The sequence below is a fragment of the Merops nubicus genome, unplaced genomic scaffold (assembly GCF_000691845.1).
Source record: "Merops nubicus isolate BGI_N331 unplaced genomic scaffold, ASM69184v1 scaffold49724, whole genome shotgun sequence".
Taxonomy (NCBI): Eukaryota; Metazoa; Chordata; class Aves; order Coraciiformes; family Meropidae; genus Merops; species Merops nubicus.
Window position 1 is genome coordinate 1 of NW_008604514.1, and position 19045 is coordinate 19045.

General features: G+C 35.8%; 1 protein-coding gene across 1 annotated transcript; it reads left to right on the top strand.

Moving 5' to 3' along the window:
• Nucleotides 1-3996: 3996 nt before the first annotated feature.
• On the top strand, nucleotides 3997-17113 carry LOC103771702 (protein fantom-like; the record flags this gene model as incomplete). The annotated part of the gene is made up of 6 exons (XM_008939007.1): nucleotides 3997-4072; nucleotides 4863-5007; nucleotides 7345-7643; nucleotides 9808-9907; nucleotides 10771-10914; nucleotides 17008-17113. Coding segments are annotated over exons 1-6 (870 nt in total), but the record flags the coding sequence as incomplete, so codon positions are not given.
• Nucleotides 17114-19045: the final 1932 nt, after the last annotated feature.

Consider the following 19045-nt stretch of genomic DNA (forward strand, 5'->3'; position numbering starts at 1 on the left):
CGCCGGACAGGCCACGGCAGGGCGCGGTGCGGTGCCTCGCCGTTAGTTTAGAAGCAGCCCTGTAGCAGCACCCTTCTCAGGTGAGGGCTCTGTTGCATACGGAAAAAGGCCGCTGCGCTTCGGCGGGACTCGTGATTCTGTGCCCGAAGACGGGAAAAAACGGGGAGCTGCTTCAGGAGGCAAACGCGACCTCTCCTCCCTGCTCCCTCCAGTCGGTCAGTTATTCTCAAAACTGCCGGAGCTGAAGAAAAATTTGGAAAGTACTTGTAAAACACGTTGAAGGCAAGACATTGCGGGTTTGATTTTTTCTGCGTTGCAGTAGGACTTGCAGGTCTGAGAGGTGTTTCTTCTCTCAGACTGCAGCAAGATGTTGTGATCTCATTTCCCAGTATCTTCTATATCTTCTTTATCTTCTCTTTTTTTTTTCCTTTCCGCCTCCTAAAAGTCATAACGCTGCAACAGCTGATGTTTGAAAGATGGTATGTGTGTATACTCTTACCAAGTAATGAATGAGGTTATTTTAGATGACAAGGCAAATAAAGTGCAAATATTTATCTTCAAGGAGTCAAGGGAGGAAGAATGTAGGCTGGAAATACTTTGTGATAGGCTAAGATAGGTGGGTGGTCTGTATCTCCTCCTCCTTTTTTCTTTTTTTTTTTTTTCCCCCTTCTTCCCTCTAACAGAGAATTGGAGTAGGATTTTGCAAGAAAAGCATCATCCTGGCCATGACCAAGACTAATTAAATTGTAAATCCATATTGAAACAAGTACAGTGATTTTTAAAGATTTCACTAGAAATTGCCCTTTGAGCCCCACTGGCTGAGAATTTTTCAAATCTAAGTAATCCCTTCTCAGCTTTGCTGCATTTGAATGATGTTGGGAGAACAGTATGTGTCCGAGTTATATGAGAATTTGGACCTCAAGCATGAGCTACTTAAAGAGTTCATGCTCGTTACTGGTTGGCCTTGCATGACACTGCAAACCTTTGTGTGGCTTCTTTGTACTAATTTGTCCCATACAGGTGGTGATAGCACCACTTCTGTAAGCAGTGAAGTGTAGGAGAAAGTTACAGTTTATTTAACTTCAGTAACTACATTTCAAATTCTTCCTTATAACAAGCTTGAAATTCTTATAGGTTAATTCCAGAGATATGGAAAATTTTCCTCTCTTTGTATGTGAAGTTTTTCTTTCTTATATGTTAGGAACAAGTGACCATAGGGTAACCTTTCTTGGAAATAAAAATGGGCTTAAATCGTTGAGATTCAGCATGGCATGTGGACCTGTTCAGATGCAAATACAAATTTATATGTTTTGCTTTATTATGCTTTATTTTAGGAAATGCTGGTCTCCTTAAGCACAATCACTGTTGCAGTACAGTTGTGTGAGATTTAACTGCTTTGGAAAGGCTTTCCAAAGAAGTAATATGGAACTCTGAGAAATCTCATATGCTTTTTAGAAGTAATGTCTGAATCATTGACTGCAGCGCAAGCCATTTTGTTTCAGTGCTTGTGATTGACACTGAGGTGATATTCAAAAAGTAACTGTAAGATGTGTAACACATGATATGCTGTTTGAAGTGTCTTTAACCAATAATGGTTGTTAGTGATTATTAAAGACAAGGTGGTTTTTATGTTACTAATGAGACAAATTGCCAGGTGAAATTCTATATCTGTGATTGTAATTTGCTTCCCTAAACACAGGAGGCAAGTTTGTGTATTTTTATCTAAAAAACCCTCTTTTTCATAGGAACAGTTAATATCTCTTTTCTTTTCCTGTGGCCCAGAACAGAAAAGAAAGACAAATGCTTAATTTCTGTCACTTTGTAGTGAAAATGAAACAAATAATTCTTCCTTTTACTTCTAAAAATTCCCCTTTTCTAGGTTTTCAGGAGTTCAGATTTATAGCAGCTTTACATTGTCACTTGTCTTCAAGTCATGTCATGTTGCCAGTAAAAACTAGCTTTCATCTATAGCCATGCTGTTTGTTTGCTTACAATGTAAATATTTCTGTGGTTTTGCTGCAGCCAGTAATGGATTGCCACTGACAAGGGGGTTTTGTTTGTTTGCTTCGGGAACAAGCTTGTTTTGTTTTGTCTTTGGTTTTTAAATGAATGGGTTTCTTTCCCACTGAAAAGAAGAGGTAGATATCCATTGCAAAGTTTTCTTAGCAAATGGCAAACAGTGAAAAAACAGTGATATTGTATGTGCTTCTTAATTGTGTTACAGTTTTTGAAGCTTGATTTTGATGAATCATAAGCATTGCAGAGACACCATGATAAAGTATTTGTTTAGCTCTTGGCCTCTCTGAAATATGACCAAAAAATCCTGTTATTTTTGATTTGTTAAGACTAAGACAACCACATTCTAGAAAGACAAAGCATGGTAGCATCTTCTCCTTGCTACCAGCGTAACCAAATTTGGATTGATCATCTAGAGGTAAAGGTTTCTGTTTCAGTTTGATCTCAGTTGCTGTGGTGATATTGATATAGTAACATATAATAATGACTGTAATGATGAACCTAGGCCTGAGTGAAATCGGGAGCTGAGAACACTGAGGACCTGGATTCCATTTAATACGTGCCTGTCACTAGAATTGTGACACTGGTTGCAGTGGCTGCATATGACAGACCTCATTATCATGGAGTGTTTATTATTCTCTGTTTCTGCGACTGGTGGCTTTGGAACTCCAACCTTCTTGCTAGTCTACCAACATAGACCAGTTCAGGCTTTTCAACACTCATGACAGAGAAACATTTGTTCCACATGAAAGAAAAATGTGTTCAGGTTGTTATAAAAGATGAAAAATGGAAATAATACTTTATCCTAAATTACAGTGATGAAAAAAACACCCTAAAATTGGAAGCAAGATTGACTTATTTGAACTAGATTTCCATTAATCCTGTTCACTCCTTTTGGACAAAGCCATAAGAAGGAATGTTGATGGTCGAAGATTTCACTGTTGGAAGAAAGGAATATCTTCAGCAGCAGTTTGGTTAGGATAGAATTAAGATTGTTTATGGAATGTTTGTGGGTTATACTATGTCACTTCTGTCCTATGATGCAGGTCCTTAGTAACACTACTGTTACTTTCCCAGTGCTTTCCTACATGTTTTGGATTCAGTAAGGAGAAGAGCGTAACAATAGGGGGAAAATACAGACTGTGCAAAGGACTTCTGGTCTCTTACCATGCTATTTTAGCCTTACTTGGCTCTATGGGCCAACAACTGATTTTCTGCACTGGAAGAGAAGAAGGAAATAGAAGTTAACAAGTATCTCCATATATTATACTGAAACAAGTGTAATACTTTCTCACATTAATACTTTCCTAATATCACTTTGTCATGTAGCTAAGCTTTTTGTTGCCTCAAGAAAGAAATGTGTTCGGATTTATGAGAATCAGTGATAGGAGAGTCTCAGTCTTAGGAAGTAATTTCTCATATGACAATGATTGAAAGAAGACTAAGATAATGGTAGGCAACACTGAAATGACTTCATAACCTCTGGCACCTCTGTTTCAGAGTCCCCTTTGAAATGTGGAAAATGGCATTACTCATCTCGAGTTGATGCCTTAAGCTCTGACCTGTCTTAAAATGAACAAACAATTAAAAAACCAAAAAAACTCCCCACAGGTCCCCCTCCCCCATGCACTTGGAAATGTGGCTGTAGCCCAACAATTGTTGAGAACAGCAGAACTAGAACTTTTAAAAAGCTCATTCTCTATACCTTAAATAACATGGGAGCTATTGCATAACAAAGAAGCCATATTATGTGCCTGGATTAGAAGTGGCGTAATATTGAACGTGAAAGTTTAGATTGACCTCTGAGTGATACAGTTGAGATAGGGATGTTTGCAGTAACACACAAGTCTATCATTTCAGCGAATCTGTCATTACTTTGTCATTTGTTTTGTATAATGTACTTCAGTGCTTTCTAGTTTCATGTTGTAACTTACAGCTGGAGAAGAATTTAATTTGAATTTTGTTATCCGTAGATAAGCCATGTCTGTTCTAGCTGGTGAAACTGTGGAGGACCTGCCTGTGCGAGATGTAGGTCTAAGTCCAGCCCGAACTGTAGGTTTGTACCAGCTGCTATTTATTACAGTTACACACTTTGATCAGTGACTTATTTAGTTTCTTTCTAAAAATGTTTCTGACATTCCTACTGACAAAATTAAGTTCAAATACCATTCAGAATCTGGGTTAAATTCTCAAAGATACCGTGACCAATTCTTTGTTCATGTTGCTTGTTATAAGAGGAGAGTTGCTGGGAGATGTGAAAAAAAAAAAAAAAGGAAATCTTGTTGAGCTATAATGTTCATCATTCCAGGAGAAAAGGACTTTTTTGATGTATTGAGCACCAGGCCAGACTCATTTAACAAAATGGGAACTAAAATTACTTTGCAATTTTTGATACGCTACTCAGCTGCTATTAGGATGAAACTACTGGTTTTAGTCTTGTAGCTGAGTAAATTTACAGAATTACGAGATAATCTTTTCAAGCTTCAGAAGAAATGAAGCTAACTGTGAAACATGTGAAAGCATCTCTGTGATAACGATGATCTTAATTTTTTTTTAGTAGTATACTGAACAGTATCTTGCTACTTGGTAAACTATTTCCTTTGTGTTGTCTAGTAGGTAATGGGTTTGCTCTGTCATTTAAATTACTTTTTTTCATCTGTAAGAGGGAGGAAAAAAGGAAGTGGTTAATATGCCAATAAATCTGAAAAAAAATGATCAAAAGACTCACACAAGTGTAAAATATCAAATTACTTGAAAACTTATTTTTCAGTATTTCAAAATGAGTTAGACTTTGGATGACATGCTGTTGAATGTATCCAAGGTAATTTAAAGTTGTCTTTGGTTAGAATCATCAACTACACAGAATGTGAAAGCTCGACAAGTTGTATCTCGAATCAGTCGGGAGGAACTGGAGGACAGGTTTCTTCGCTTACATCGTGAGAACATCTTACTCAAAGACCATGCAAATAAGCAAGAGGAGAAGATTAAAAGGTATGGGGCTTAATGTTTTATTTTGTCTTACAGCGACAATTTTGGCCTTTAAAGCATTATTGACAAATTTAAAATGTTGATTTCTCTCTGAGCACTTTTTAAAGCAGTACCAAAAGTCATTGTTGGGAATTAATTTTTTGTGTTGTCTGGTTGTCTCTGTGGTATGTGGGATTATTATTGTAGTGGACAGCATTAGGTCTCTGTCTTGAGAGGGCCACCACTGCCCACCACTTTGGAGTTGGTACCCTAGGTTCAGAGCTATGCCGTCTTGACTATAAATGTAGCAGTTATTCTGGGAACTGAAGAGGAGGTTCTAGAAGTCTAATTAATCACCAGGAATTTCATCCTGGAACCAAAGCGGCCTAGACAGTGAGATTCTGCTTCTCCTTTGTCCTTCTCTGTCTTCCAAGAAGTTGGCTAGCATCTAATCTTTCATTGTCTAGTTAACCCTAAAGTATCCTTATAATTATGATCAGGTCTCCTTCATTCAGAGTGTTAACTTTTTTGAAGAAGTTTCAAGTAGCACAGGGAGCACAGTACCCAGACACATGCAAAGCAACTTTCGGGTTATTATTAAACTTAGAGCTGTTCTGGCAAACCAATCTGCACTCACCAAAAATGTTCATGCTATTCCAGTATTCCAGGAGGGTGAATTCATCCAAAAGCACTGTGATTCTGTGTTCATATTGCAATGTATCTAAGCTAATAAAATCTTGCTGCATCTAAGCTGGCCTCTGGTCAGAAGCTAACCAATTCATGAAGGGCCATCTGAAGATACTGCCTCTGCAGATGGGGCTATTTCATACTTTTCTAAAGGATGTCCAAAACATTCTTTGCTTTTGACTCAGTACTCAGTGAGTCAGGATCAAACTGACCAGCATGCCATAACATCCTTCTGTCAGGCTTCTGTCAAATACAAGATGGTGGAACAAATTAATTGTTGGCTTATTCTAAATGGCATTTCCTGTGTCTAGTGGATGACTTATAAAATGCACTCGTCATCTACTTAGCTAAAATCACTCAGAATGTCCAAATTGGAATACCTGAATTAATGTTTTAAGGCACAGAAAGCATAAAATACAGTGTTTGTCTAGATTGCCAGAGAAAAATCCTAAATCCTCAGTCTAAATTCCTTTCCCAGCATCCTTCATGCCAAAACCCTTGTAACTACAAGTTTGGAATGAATTTGCAATAGGAACACATTGGGAGGGGAGGGGGTGGCGAGGGGTAAATCAGCTTACAGGCAAGTAACATTCTATGACATCCAAAAGTTATTATGGGTTTTTTTTGTTTCACTTTTGTTCTTTTAAGCAGAAGCTTCTGTCCACATGTATACAGAAATAAAACAAGCCCCTTTAAACAAATGAAGTGTGTCCTTATTTTCAGTTTTCTTTCTGGGCCTGCAAAAATAGATTCCCTGTAAACTAGATGCAGGTCTTGAAGATGTGCGACCAATTTTGTAAAGTCTTGAACTTGTGTCTCTCATCAAAGCCACCTTTTCTTTCTTTATATGCCAAGTTTTTTCCATTCACTGCTGGGTATGTTTTCTGTTCTTGTATATTACATCACCCCCATGTGCCCTCTCTGCCTTTTGCTCTAGCTTACCAATGTTTATCAAAACTAAAGCAAATCAAAGGTACAACTCTTGAGATGCCAAAAGCAAAGTTTTTATCCTTTTAAAGACGGATGAAAACCGTACCCTCTGTATCTGATTACATTCTTCAGCTAACTGTTCCTTCTCTGAAGCATGTTGGTAATATTTACTAAGTATAAAATTGAGTATGGTAATGAGACTATTAAGTGTCTTTTTCTGGGGTACTTTCTGAAATATGTCCACCTATATATTTTAGTCACTTTAGGACTGAAATATGTATTTAAACCTTAAAATGCTAGAAACTATATCTCATTGGAATATTGCTTATTATTAGCATTCTTTCAATAGTTAAATGTTCTGTGGAATTGTAGCTTTTACAGTTTGCCCCACCACATCCCAAACCTGTAACTTTATTTAACAGCATGCAGAGGTTCCTATATAAGCTCATGCGTTAAAAATTACATTTAAGCGGCATATGGAGTAAATGTGTCCTCCCTTTACTAACCTTAAATGATAAGCCTTAGGAAACTGTTATTTGTCAGTGCTATAAAGCAGATTGCTGCACAGTGGTTTCAATTATCTTCAAAGAGTTCTTCACAGGCAGTAATAGTTATATCAAAACCTGAAATTTATTATTCAGGTTCTATGCTGAAGTCTTCACAGTGATTATGTTCCTTTCAACAGAATGCTTTTTATGCTGACTTTTCACATTCTTTTTCATCTTTTTTTATTGTTTTCCCCAGAATGGCCACCAAGTTAACGCGGCTTGTTAATGACATAAAAAAGTCGGAGCAGGCTGGTGGCGGCCCCAAGCGGCTGGGCCAGGCTGTGGAGCTGGAAGAAATGATTGAGCGCTTGCAGGAGAGGGTTCGTGAGCTCGAGAAGCAAAACGAGAGCCTGCGCAGCAAACTCATTTCAACGAAACAGCAGCTCCAGATTCAAGGCCATAGGCCGTGTCCGTACCGTTACGTCCAGTCCCGTATTGACACTGGTCTCAAAAAAGCGAGCGAGGCTGCGGGCGTGCCGGAGCACGCCAAGAAAGGTATCATTCACCTTCACTGGCAGCAGCGGTTTGCAGCGGTGCTGCTCGTTACTGCATCACTGCACCAAGTGCATCCTCTTTTCTGTTCATCAGTGGGCGATAGTAGCTGTAGGCAGAGAGATTGCTTTCCCCACTTTTCTTGTGTTCATCACAGTCATAATAATGTGTTTGCCCTGGACGTCCTGATTTTGAGAATCCACAGTGATAGGGGCAAAACAAAAGTTCATATTTGAAAATAAAGTAGTTAACAAGAAGTTTTCAAATAGTTACAATCATGAGACTTTCTTAGTATATCTTTACATGTTGAAAGCTTCTAAAAGTAATATATGAAAAAGTTTAGTGTTCTGTTATAACAAAGTTTTACATCTGTAGTTTGTTTGCATATGTTTCCTTTTTTAATTTCCAGGTTTGTTCTAGTCTCTTGTTATATATGTCCACAACACTACTGAGTTGAAGAAATCTGTTACATGTGTGAACTTTCAAAAGCAAATAACACAGTGCAACCATCTTTAATGAGGCAGTTTTTGTTGTCAAGACTTAGTGCTCAAGACAGTCTCAGTCTTTTATTTATGGTAGCTACATTTGGAAATCATAATTTAAAACCTTTCTATTTTTATGTGAACATTTGTAGAAGTTGGTATACTCACACACTGTATAGGTAATGTGGTTTTAAATAAAAAAAGATAGCTATGGCTGTGATTCAATTGTCTCCTTAACTTTTGCAAATGATGCGTCAGGATGGTTTTGTTTTTTCTCCATCTCACCTCCAACTGGTCTGTATGTTGGTTACATTGATTATTTGGGTATGTGAAAACAAACTCGTAACATGAACACAGTAGTACTATTTTCTGTAGTATTAATTAGCATAGGATGTTTTATGTTTTTCTATTGCATGTTTTCTCACCCTGCCCTTTTGATTCATGATGATCAACCTAGCAGTCTGGTGTCAGGTATGTCCCTCCTGTCTTTAAAGACTGCTGGGCTCTTGGATTGCTCTGTGAAACCATGAGGCTGAGTCTCAAAACATCCTCAGTGCATATCAGAAGATATTCTGAGCAATAATCCCAAAATAAAATGCCCAGAAAAACTGAGGAAAGCTTCCCAGTCTTCAGGATATGAAGTGGCAAGAAGAATCCACAAATACTAAGTACACCTTACTGTATCTGATTTGCATTTGGCTGATTTACAAATACCACAGCAAGTCAGTCAACATGTGGTCAGGTATGAATGTTCACCAGATACTCACTGGTTTCTCTCCTTACTTTCCTTATTTAGCACAGCCATAGATACATCGTGGTTTGAACAGAAATTAATAAAATCTACTCTAAGCATATATATGCGTATATGTATATAGCACAATTGTCAATACCTTAAAATGATACTTAAAGATCAAAATTCAAGATATACAAAATAAATCAAGTTAACTAAACACAGAAGCTAAGGAGGTAGTTTTTTTTCTCAGTCCTTTTGGGAACCTGCTGGTATAGTTGTACTTTGAACCGAAATGACTCAATTTCAGGGACTGTGGGATGGCAGCCTAATATGCTGTGTTTGAAATGTAATGCATAGTTTGTCCCACCTCAAGAATTCATTCATTTCTTCTTGCTGAAGAAAAAGAAGTAGGAGAAACAAAGAGATTTGGAGAAACCATTGCTTTTGCTCCTGAACTAGAAATTCTTCCTAAGTAATTACTCACTTTTCTTCACCAGGGACCATGCTACCAAAGAACATAAGGAAATTATCTGCATTGCTGCTAAAAATGATCCTATGTTTGCTTCTCTAGGTGAATGACACACATGATGGGATAAAGATAGCACTATCAGAGAAAACGTGGTTATTAATTGATGTTCCTGTTTAATAATATTGGTATTGTTCTTTTTGAAGAGTCTGTTCTCTGTCTTTAAAAGAAAAACCATCTAAGAAAAACATTTCAAGACACATTTTTAAAATTTCTCTTGGCAGTGCATACTGTAATGCCCATAGTTCAAATTTCACAAAAGCTAGGTTGTGGACGCTTTGAGTATCTCTTACCTTGTGAATTTGATATAAAAATTTTTTTGACACTAATACAGGAGTTAAGAATTTCTACTGTATAAAGATTGTTGTTTTCTTAAATGCTTTTTCTTTCAATATGACAAGATTTTTTTATCTCCTTTGTTTTCAGGAATGAGAGTTCAGGATTTAGAAGCGAAATCACCTAGCCTTGTACTCCCAATATATGAGCAGAGTCTGCTTGAGGATTCAAAGGCCGAAATAAGAAATTTGTAAGATTATTTTTTTTTAAATTTTTGTCATTATAATTTTTAAAACTTGTGGTTTGCCTGAAGAAAAAAAAAATAGTTTTTTCAGAAGTTTTCACTTAAGAAAGTAAAGAGAAGTTGTTGGATTTGACAACAGTTAACACTGGTAACAATGCAGAAGTGTTTTATGTAAGGAAAGGATTGGATTAGGGATTTAGAATGCAAAATGTAGGTATGTAAGGTTTTGGCTGGAAGCTAAAATTGATCTTCGTTGGTGAGCTGCTCCTTTTGCTAGGATGCAGTGCTGCCCAGCTGCCTACTAGACAAAACTGACAAAAACAGAACAAACCTTAGCAGCAAAACTATTGCTAACGTGACTCCTAAAACGTGTGGGGTAACCCATGCAAATGGTGACTGCCATTTAAGCTTTGTTTCTAGAGGTGGTCAGATTTCATGGATAAGTTGCAAAAAGCATAGTTTGGGGTGGTAATGTGAAATGATTTTGATTTGCTTCTGCATTTTGAAAGGGTTTGTAGTCCAGTTGCACATTTTAACTGAAATTGAGGCTCAGTAAACTGGATAACATCCTTAATGTAGAGACTGCATGAGTGCAGAGAGGTGTTATATAGGGTAGAGAAAAGATAGTTAACATTTAAATTAAAGATATTGAGATCTGATCAGAACATTTTTCTTCTCTAAAGTAGCTCGTTGCATTTGATAAAGTGTTTATTTGTTGTACTATTTATAGCTCTTCATGTGGTGACATCTAATTATTTTCATAGTAAGTTGAACTCTGTTGTGATGCATGACATTAAGAAATACAAAGTTTGCTGACAACTTTTAAAATTATTACTTGGTTTTGGAATGTAAGGTACTTGTACTTGCAGGGAGGCTGTGATTGAGTCACAAAGGGAACACATTGAGGAACTAGAACATACCCGAGACCTACTTAGGAGTCAGCTAAGCAGGAAAGAAAAAGAAATGGAAGAATCCATCCTACAGCTGAAAGAGCAAGGAACAGCAAGCCAAAGGTATTGTGACAAATGGAAATCTCCATGGTGGAAGCATTAAAAGTGCTTTGTCATCTTTATATATGTTCATGAGGAATGAGGACTCACAATAGCTGTGAAAATGACATGGCCTCTTAAGAAGTATGTGCTTTGTTCATTTTTTTCCCCTTTGGTTGAACAAAGTCATAAAATATTTTACCAAATAGCAATAGATAATTCTAAACAAGGAGATGTCTATGATAATAGGTTATGATTTTTTTTTTCCAAATAAACAAAAGCTCTTAATTACTATTTTAAAGAATTCATTTCCAGCTGTTTGAACTTCAGTTGTATATGAACTCATTAAATGTTAATCATCTATTGTTTCTTCAATATTTTCTGCTTAGAAAACTTTTGATATAAGTTCATAGTGGGTAATTTAATGTTCATCAATACTCACTGATAATTTGAAGTCTACAAATAGAAAAATAATGGCACTATAAGAGTAGATTATCAAATTTTGAAGGAATATGGCATAACTGTGCAGTGAAACAGTCAAACATGCTTGTGGAATATCTTTCACAATAAAGCCTTTATTAGTTCACTCTCTTTTCTTTCTCTTTCTTCTTTCACTATTACAAAAATATGTGCCAAATTATATAACATTGCATATATTTTCCCTCTTGGCTGTTTCCATTTCAGGCTGTTACTTTTAACTGTATTAAGGATCTAATATGGCATAATCCTGCGTTCCTTACTCATTTGATTTCAGTGAAAGCTCTGCTTGCATGAGAAATATGTGGTCAAGTTCTTTAACTGCCTCTCAAGGGAGGAACCCCATTATTATGTGTGAGCTTTCTTTTGCGCATCACTGGTGCTACATAAGTAATATATCAAAATGTTTGTTATTAAATTATTCACAAAGTCACAAGTCTCCCCTATTCAGAATTCCCATTATATAGTTTAAATAGGTTAAAGAAGTTGTTATCATAACTTCTCAGTCTGTGCTTACAGTGAATGCAGGAAATATTTAAAATACTTTTTTCTTTGTTTGGAAAGAATCTGATAGAGATCTCAAAGAACTTGTTTCATTTTTCTATAGATAAACACTGTTCATTAAGTATAGCAGGCAGAAACTGAATGTAACATCTAAATTCCATGTCTACTGCTGTATTTCTGTGAAATTTTTAAGAAATTCTGAAGTAAGAGTACACTTAAAATTCAGGCTATAGAAAGTAGTGCAGATGGTTATTTATGTTTATCAAATGACTTAGATACAATCCATGATTATTTGACCAAAGCTACTGTTGGTGAATTCATGTTTATAGGTCTGGAAGTGTTTCCTTTATAGCCTATTTTTTGTTTGAAACCTGATAAAAGATAGGTGATGTATTTAAGAGTTAGTGTTTAGTTAAAGACAATGGGAAAGAAATTCAAAAGTGTCCACTAGTGTCTACCTAGAATAGTGTGTGTTCTGTGAGTTTGCCACTACAATACTTTATGGAAGGGTGTCAATCCCCACGGTTGTCAAGTTATGTTTTTTTATCCTGACTGAACCAGAGCCTGAGCTTAGCTGGTGTACTGGTGTGTCCAGGTTTCATTGTAACCATAGGTACCTATCCATAATCATTAGCTTTCTTTCTTGGAAATCTTGTAGCCATCTAGTACAGTCTGTATTAGTTGCTTTATTACAACAAGATTATATGTAATACTTTTTAAATCTTCTTTCCATTAGCAAAGACACTGTCAATAGTGGAATACTGGAGGAAAGAATGGAAATTTAGGTGACTGATAAGGTTATCTAGTTTCATTTGTGTAGCTTATGTCTATGAATTTTGGTACAATTGACAGCTTTTTCTTTTGTTTTGCAAGAATAAACTTGGCTGTCATGTAGTTACGTCACAAGCCAAAGACTGTTAATCTGTTGCAATTCTTCAGGAGCTGTATGGTGCCAAAAGGACATAATAAATGTTCTTCCACCAGTCTTCATGTTGTAGTACCATTTGGTCTCGGGGTGATGTTAACAAAATTAGATTACTTTCAACGTCTGGGAAAATACTCTTTATTCTGCTACATGATTAAGAAATTCTTGTGACTGAAATAACTGTAGTTTTGAAGTAGTGAAGCAGGCACAGTTAACAGTTGTTCATCCATCAACAGCAGGGGAGGCAGATGCTAGTTATCTTGATTCCTATACCCACAGGAAACCCAGTAATACAGTTTCTGTGTAACAACACAACAGCCACATAACAAAGCTGCATTTATATGCAGAGTATTTTTTGAGTTTATTATTGTAACATGGCTGCAATCAATGTTTTTTTTTTCAATATTAAGAGTTTGGGGTTTGTTTCAGGAATATATAATTCTGATTTAAGTGAGAAACTTGGCTTGTGGGTTGTTGGACTAAGCGCATTTTCTCAAGTACGAAGTTTGACTGTTTGTCATTTAAAGATGGCCAAAGCCATAATAACTTCATGGATTGATGTCTATCACAGTACGCAAGTTAAAACATGGTCTGAACAATCCCATTTTGCAAACAGTTAGCTTCAGATAATTTAATTGCTCCATGATACTTTCTAGAAACATTTTTAGAACCACCCCAAAATCAATTTGTGAAGCAGGTATTTGGTATTTGCACGTTTGTGTGGGTTTTGGTGTTTGTTTTTTTTTGTTTGTTTGTTTTTTGTTTTTCTTTTTTGTGAAAAAAATTTGCCACTCAGTTTTTAAATTCTTTTGGCATTTTTTTTCTGCAACATGATTTTGGCATTAAACCTATGAAATTTATGGATTTTTGGACTGGAGTGTCATAGCTGATGCACTCATGATTTCTGTGTTTGCATTATATCATTGCAGACCTAGATTAAAATGTGGAGCATGTTAGCGAGAATGCATTATCTAAATGGTTTCAAGAGACTACAAGATGCATATGAATTTGCTATATCTTGTCTAATACATGTAAAAAAAAAAAAAAAATACCCTTACATTTGCATTTCCATACCTGATTTTTCAGATTTAACAAGTTTTTCTAAAGAAAATTACTTTCCATTTGCAGGTAGTTCTTTCATCAGGGAAACAGGTTTAAAATTTTATGTTGATATTTAAATAATCTTACTGACTTAGGTGCTAGAGTTACTGATGCCATATTAATGTTTTGCTTATTGCAAATATAGTATTAGTTAAAATGTAAAGGTGCTACTAGAGGGTAAACATTGTTGGGTGTATTTTTTCCTCTTTATGTCTGACTTCCTATAAGATATCAATAGAGGAAAGAATATTATGTATATCAGTATTTAATCCTGTTAGTCCCTAAGCCTTTCAAAATGAGGAGAGTGTTGCACAGATGTTCTGTTCCTTACTTCTCTGCTTGGGAGTCTATGTATATATCTTGGCCATTGATGTTTGTGACTGAGAACTATGAGCCTAGAAACCCTTTGTTTATTTTGCCAGACAGAGGTGATCCTGACAAGTATGGTCATGATGTTTTTTTTTGTACTTGCTTGTTTTTCTTGTTCTGAATGTGAATGGGGAAAGTTTGTGACCCACTGGACCACTTGATACAACAGTCAGGACACTCCAGGACTCGTCTGAGCGTTGTATCCATGGCTTGCTCACATGGAAGCAAAGACAAGATGCAAGGGATGTGATTTAATTAGATCTCAATTTTATTAGCTTAGCCATCTGGGATTTACTGGCATAAATTTGTACAGTGTGGGTCAAGATCCTTTCTTTAATCATTTCCTTCTGGTGTAGGTTGCTGTCAGTCCCCCATTCCCACACAGCTGGTTCCCAGCCTGTTAATGGGACCCCACTCTATGCTTTTAATCCAAATGATAAGAGGTCTGGAAAAGAGATTGTCTCTTTGGTGTACTTCAGACATTAACACCAAACATAATTCTTAGCTTTTTAAGGAGTCACTTTCTCCTAACTTCATTTTCAATTTCAGACTTCTTAACCCAGCTTTAAGATGATGTTTAGCATCCAAGGATAGCAATCATGTTCCTTATTTCTGCACTTGTGGTAGAAAGCATGCTAGAGCTCAGTCAGTGTGCCTCTTAAGTCAGGTTAATGCCTCAAAAGGCATATCAGTACCTTTTCTTTTTCCATCTTCTGCTCCAGGTCTACCTTCATGTCTGCAAGTTCTGTGACAGAATTTTTGGCTTTTTTTGGCAATACAGAAAAAAATCAATGAGCTAACTTAGCTTTATTGTTATGTGTTATTTTGTTATCCTTTGAGCAAAATACTAACTATTTAAGTGAAAGGTAGCATTGACTTGTGTATCAAATCTGTATATAACCCCTATTTTTAAGTTATATCAGAATGCCTGGGAAGATAGATATATCAGCTACTTGGGTAGGAGAAAGCTGTCTAGATAATCAATTTCTGTTGTAGTCTACTGTTTTGTGACTTCATTTATAGAAAAATTAATCTTTCTGCCAAGATCTTCTTCAGTTACCTTTCTTTGCCTTCCCCACAAAATCTGTGATAATTTTGTTCTTCAACAGCAAGCTCTTTGTCGTGTACCTAGATGCATTGGACATTTTAGACATGTTTTATTTAAGTAAGTGAAGTATTGTAGAAGTACTGTAGAGAAATAATTTTGTTGCTTCAGTCTATAATGAGAGCTGAGACTGTGATCCATGAAATGCACTAATAAATTAACTGCACATGCTTTCTGTGGCTAGAAACTTAATGAGATAAATACTCTTATAATTGTAAGAGTTTATATGATCTCAATACAACGAAATTTTTCACTTCTCAATTTGAATAATTTTCTTCATCATATCAGTACCCCAAACCTGCTTAAATCAAATGCTGTTTCATTCACTGTTGAAAAAATAGTTAATGTTGATTGTCAGGAGCCATGGGGTTTACATCTGTACATCATAAATTTCACTATCATCTGCTCCTTTTTCTACTTAAAAAGAAAAAAAAAAAAAAAGCCCCCTGCTTAAAAAAGAAGGGGGAAAAAGCCTTTGAAGGCATCAGAGCCTTTTGTTTGATGTGTGGAACAAGATTAATAAAAACGTGCCACTACATTAGCTTTTAAATAGTTAGCATGAGACAGTGCTGCTGTCTATACTCACCACAACTTTAATTTATACAGATAACATGTTTTAGACACATGATAGTTTTAGCATTGCATTAAGGATGTTTCTTGGGGATGATCTCAGGTTTGTGAGTGTTTATCTTCTGTGTAAAGACAATTAACTGGGCAATGCCAAAACAAAATAGGATTTGATATTTTACAGAGTAAAAGGCAAGTATTTCATGTACTCAGCTGGTTTACAGATGTGTAAGCTTTGTAGTCCATTTTCTTGCTCCAACATGGCATTGTGACAATTTGTCCAATATGTGTAAAACAGATAAGTATTGGAAGAGAAATAACCATTTCAAATGCTAAAGATTTATTCTGATTTTATCATATTTTATATTTATACAAATCAGGATTGGTTTCTCTTCCAGTGCTTTAAGAAGCTGTGAAATCGTGGGGTTTAGCTTTACTGTTTGAAGTAAGGGAGAACATTAAATAAATATTTATTGAAATTTTGAATTATTTAAAACATTGTTACTCTTAAACAGTACATTCTCAAATTAATCTTAGAATTGTAACAATATAGAACATCTACCTGAATGTTAAGTGATTTTCACGTAGCTAAGAGACAGTTGCGGCTTAATTGAACACCAGCCTTAAGGTGTTAGAGTATCAAGTGCTAAGTCACTTATTCTTAGCAATATTTAATAGGTTTAATCTCTAAGACCAAGCTCCATAAAATGGGAAATGATTGGCACCAAATGCTATAGAGGATGGGGTATAAATGAGTGGAAAACAAATAACCTCTTTAGTTATAGGATTGTTTGTTTTCTCTTCCTGTCATATGTAGTTTGTTAGAATAAACAAAGATCTATACCTGTCATTTGAAACTGCTATGTCATTGTGTGGTAGAATTTTTACCAAAATACTGTAATGTGGATCTTAGAAGAAGTTAATTTGGGTATTACACAGTAAATCTTCTCCCAGATGTGTTGTAGAAAGCCAATTTGCAGACGATTTCAACTTTTCAAAACAAAAATAATAAGCTAATTAATTTTGAATCCTTAAGCTCATGATGTATTTTTCTGCTACAATTTAGAAGGCTAAACATTCGGGACAACGTGGAAATGATCAAGGTCCATAAACAGCTGGTTGAGAAAAGCAGTGCTCTTTCAGCTATGGAAGGAAAACTCCTCCAGCTTCAAGAGGTAATTGCAGTTTGGTCAGTAACATTCCTTTACTCTTGTCACCTAGGCATGTGTAAATGGTAAATAAATATACAGAGTTCTTGATTCTGAGTCAGTGCAGAGTATGTGAAAATGCATCACGCCCAAACACCTAAATGCACCCAAGCTACTCCAAATGTGTAGGATCTTTTTAGTGTTAAATTTGTTGTGGGTTGTGTTGTTTTGTGGTGGGTTGTTTGTTTGTTTGTTTTAAAAAGGGTCTAGCAGATCTTGTCTGTAAATTCATCCTGGGCAGATTGTGGAGAATGAACTGAGTTAGCTAGCTATTGAAAGAGGTCACCGATTATTTAAAGAGAGGGCTTTAACTTTATCAGTCTTTAATATTGGGGAGTTTTGTCTGTTTAGAATCCTGATGTCAGGACTTAGCTTGTGTTCATAAATTCATGGGGATTTTTTTAGAGAGGTACTATAAATAATAGATTTTCTATATAAAGAAAGTCGCGTCATGAAAATACTACCAGAACATGCAACTGCGTGGTAGATTCGCTGTGTTTTAGTTACACAGCATTTTTCTGCTTCTTCCTGTATGTATTTGGAGAAGTGAATGTGCATACAGACCGAGGTAGTACAATAACTGAGAAATGGAAGAGGCCCTGTGAGTAGGAGTCTTACGTGCAGTACAACTTCAGAAAGTATCCTAGCCTTATGAGGTGGAAGCACTAGATATGCTTGTAAACACTTCTTATTTTAGGATGCTAAATAACTCATGTGGCATTAGATTTTTGCTCCATTCCTTTTTTCCTGTGTGTTTTTGCTTCTCAGTTTTGTTTTGCTTTGCTTCGCTCCCCTACTTTAGTGTAATGCTTGTATCTTCTCTGCCAAAACATCTCTTCTGTTAGTAGCTCAAATCTATTTTTACACAGGGTGAGCTATATAGCATGTAAATTCCAGGTGACACAGGTTTCACATGGCTTTTTTTGTTCTTAAATAGAAAGCCCAAAGTAAACTGTTTCATTTTAAATCATATGTGACTTTTTGGTACTCAATTGCAAACATCAGGTACTCAGACTTCTTTCTTTGCAGCAGCTAAGTAGAAACACGCACCGAGGATTCAAACTGGTGTTTGAAGAAATTGTTTCTGATATTTGCAAGGGAAGCTGCATTTTTTAAAAGGATGAGTGTTTTCTCATTTTTTTACAATATAATGGATACAATGGTTTAACTGTTCTCAATCATTTGAATGTTTGTAACATATCTGCTAAATGTGAATAACTAAAATCTAAAATTTCTAGTTTAGATGGCATCTAAAGTACTTATTTACATTTCATTTACTTTAAGCTTTTACCATTTGAAACCCATATAGTTACTTGATGTTCATCTTTGAACTTGAGTCAGCCCAAAATGTGAAACCACAGAACAATAAGAGCCCATAATCCTGCTCCATCTAATGAACAATAAAGTTGTGCTTTCTAACAAGCATTTACAGGACAGTTTTGTTGATAAAGAATTTTAATGTAGCCCTGTTGAATGAAGGAGTTGTGCATCCTGATTAGAAAAACAAAGGATCCCAAAACTGCTTGGATTATATATCTGATCCCATTGGGGTATTTATTTGCTTCACCTACAGACTGAACATTGAGGATTTTATGATTTGCAATATGAAATACACTAACCGATGCAACTACGATTTAAAATATTGTAGAGAATTAATTGTCTTGAAGCAGTACAATTTCACAACTGCAATTGACAACAGTTAGGATAATTTGTGGAGTATTTCTAGGAATATATATCCATTTTCTTCAAATTGGTTATTTCCAATTGAGAACAATATTGAGGCATGTTTCCCAAAGAAATAAAACTGCAGAATAGAAATATTTTTCAGAAGAATTTTATTTAATGAGGTGGTTCAGTAGAATAAATGTGATTGTTGAATTTTTTTTCAACTATTTTGGA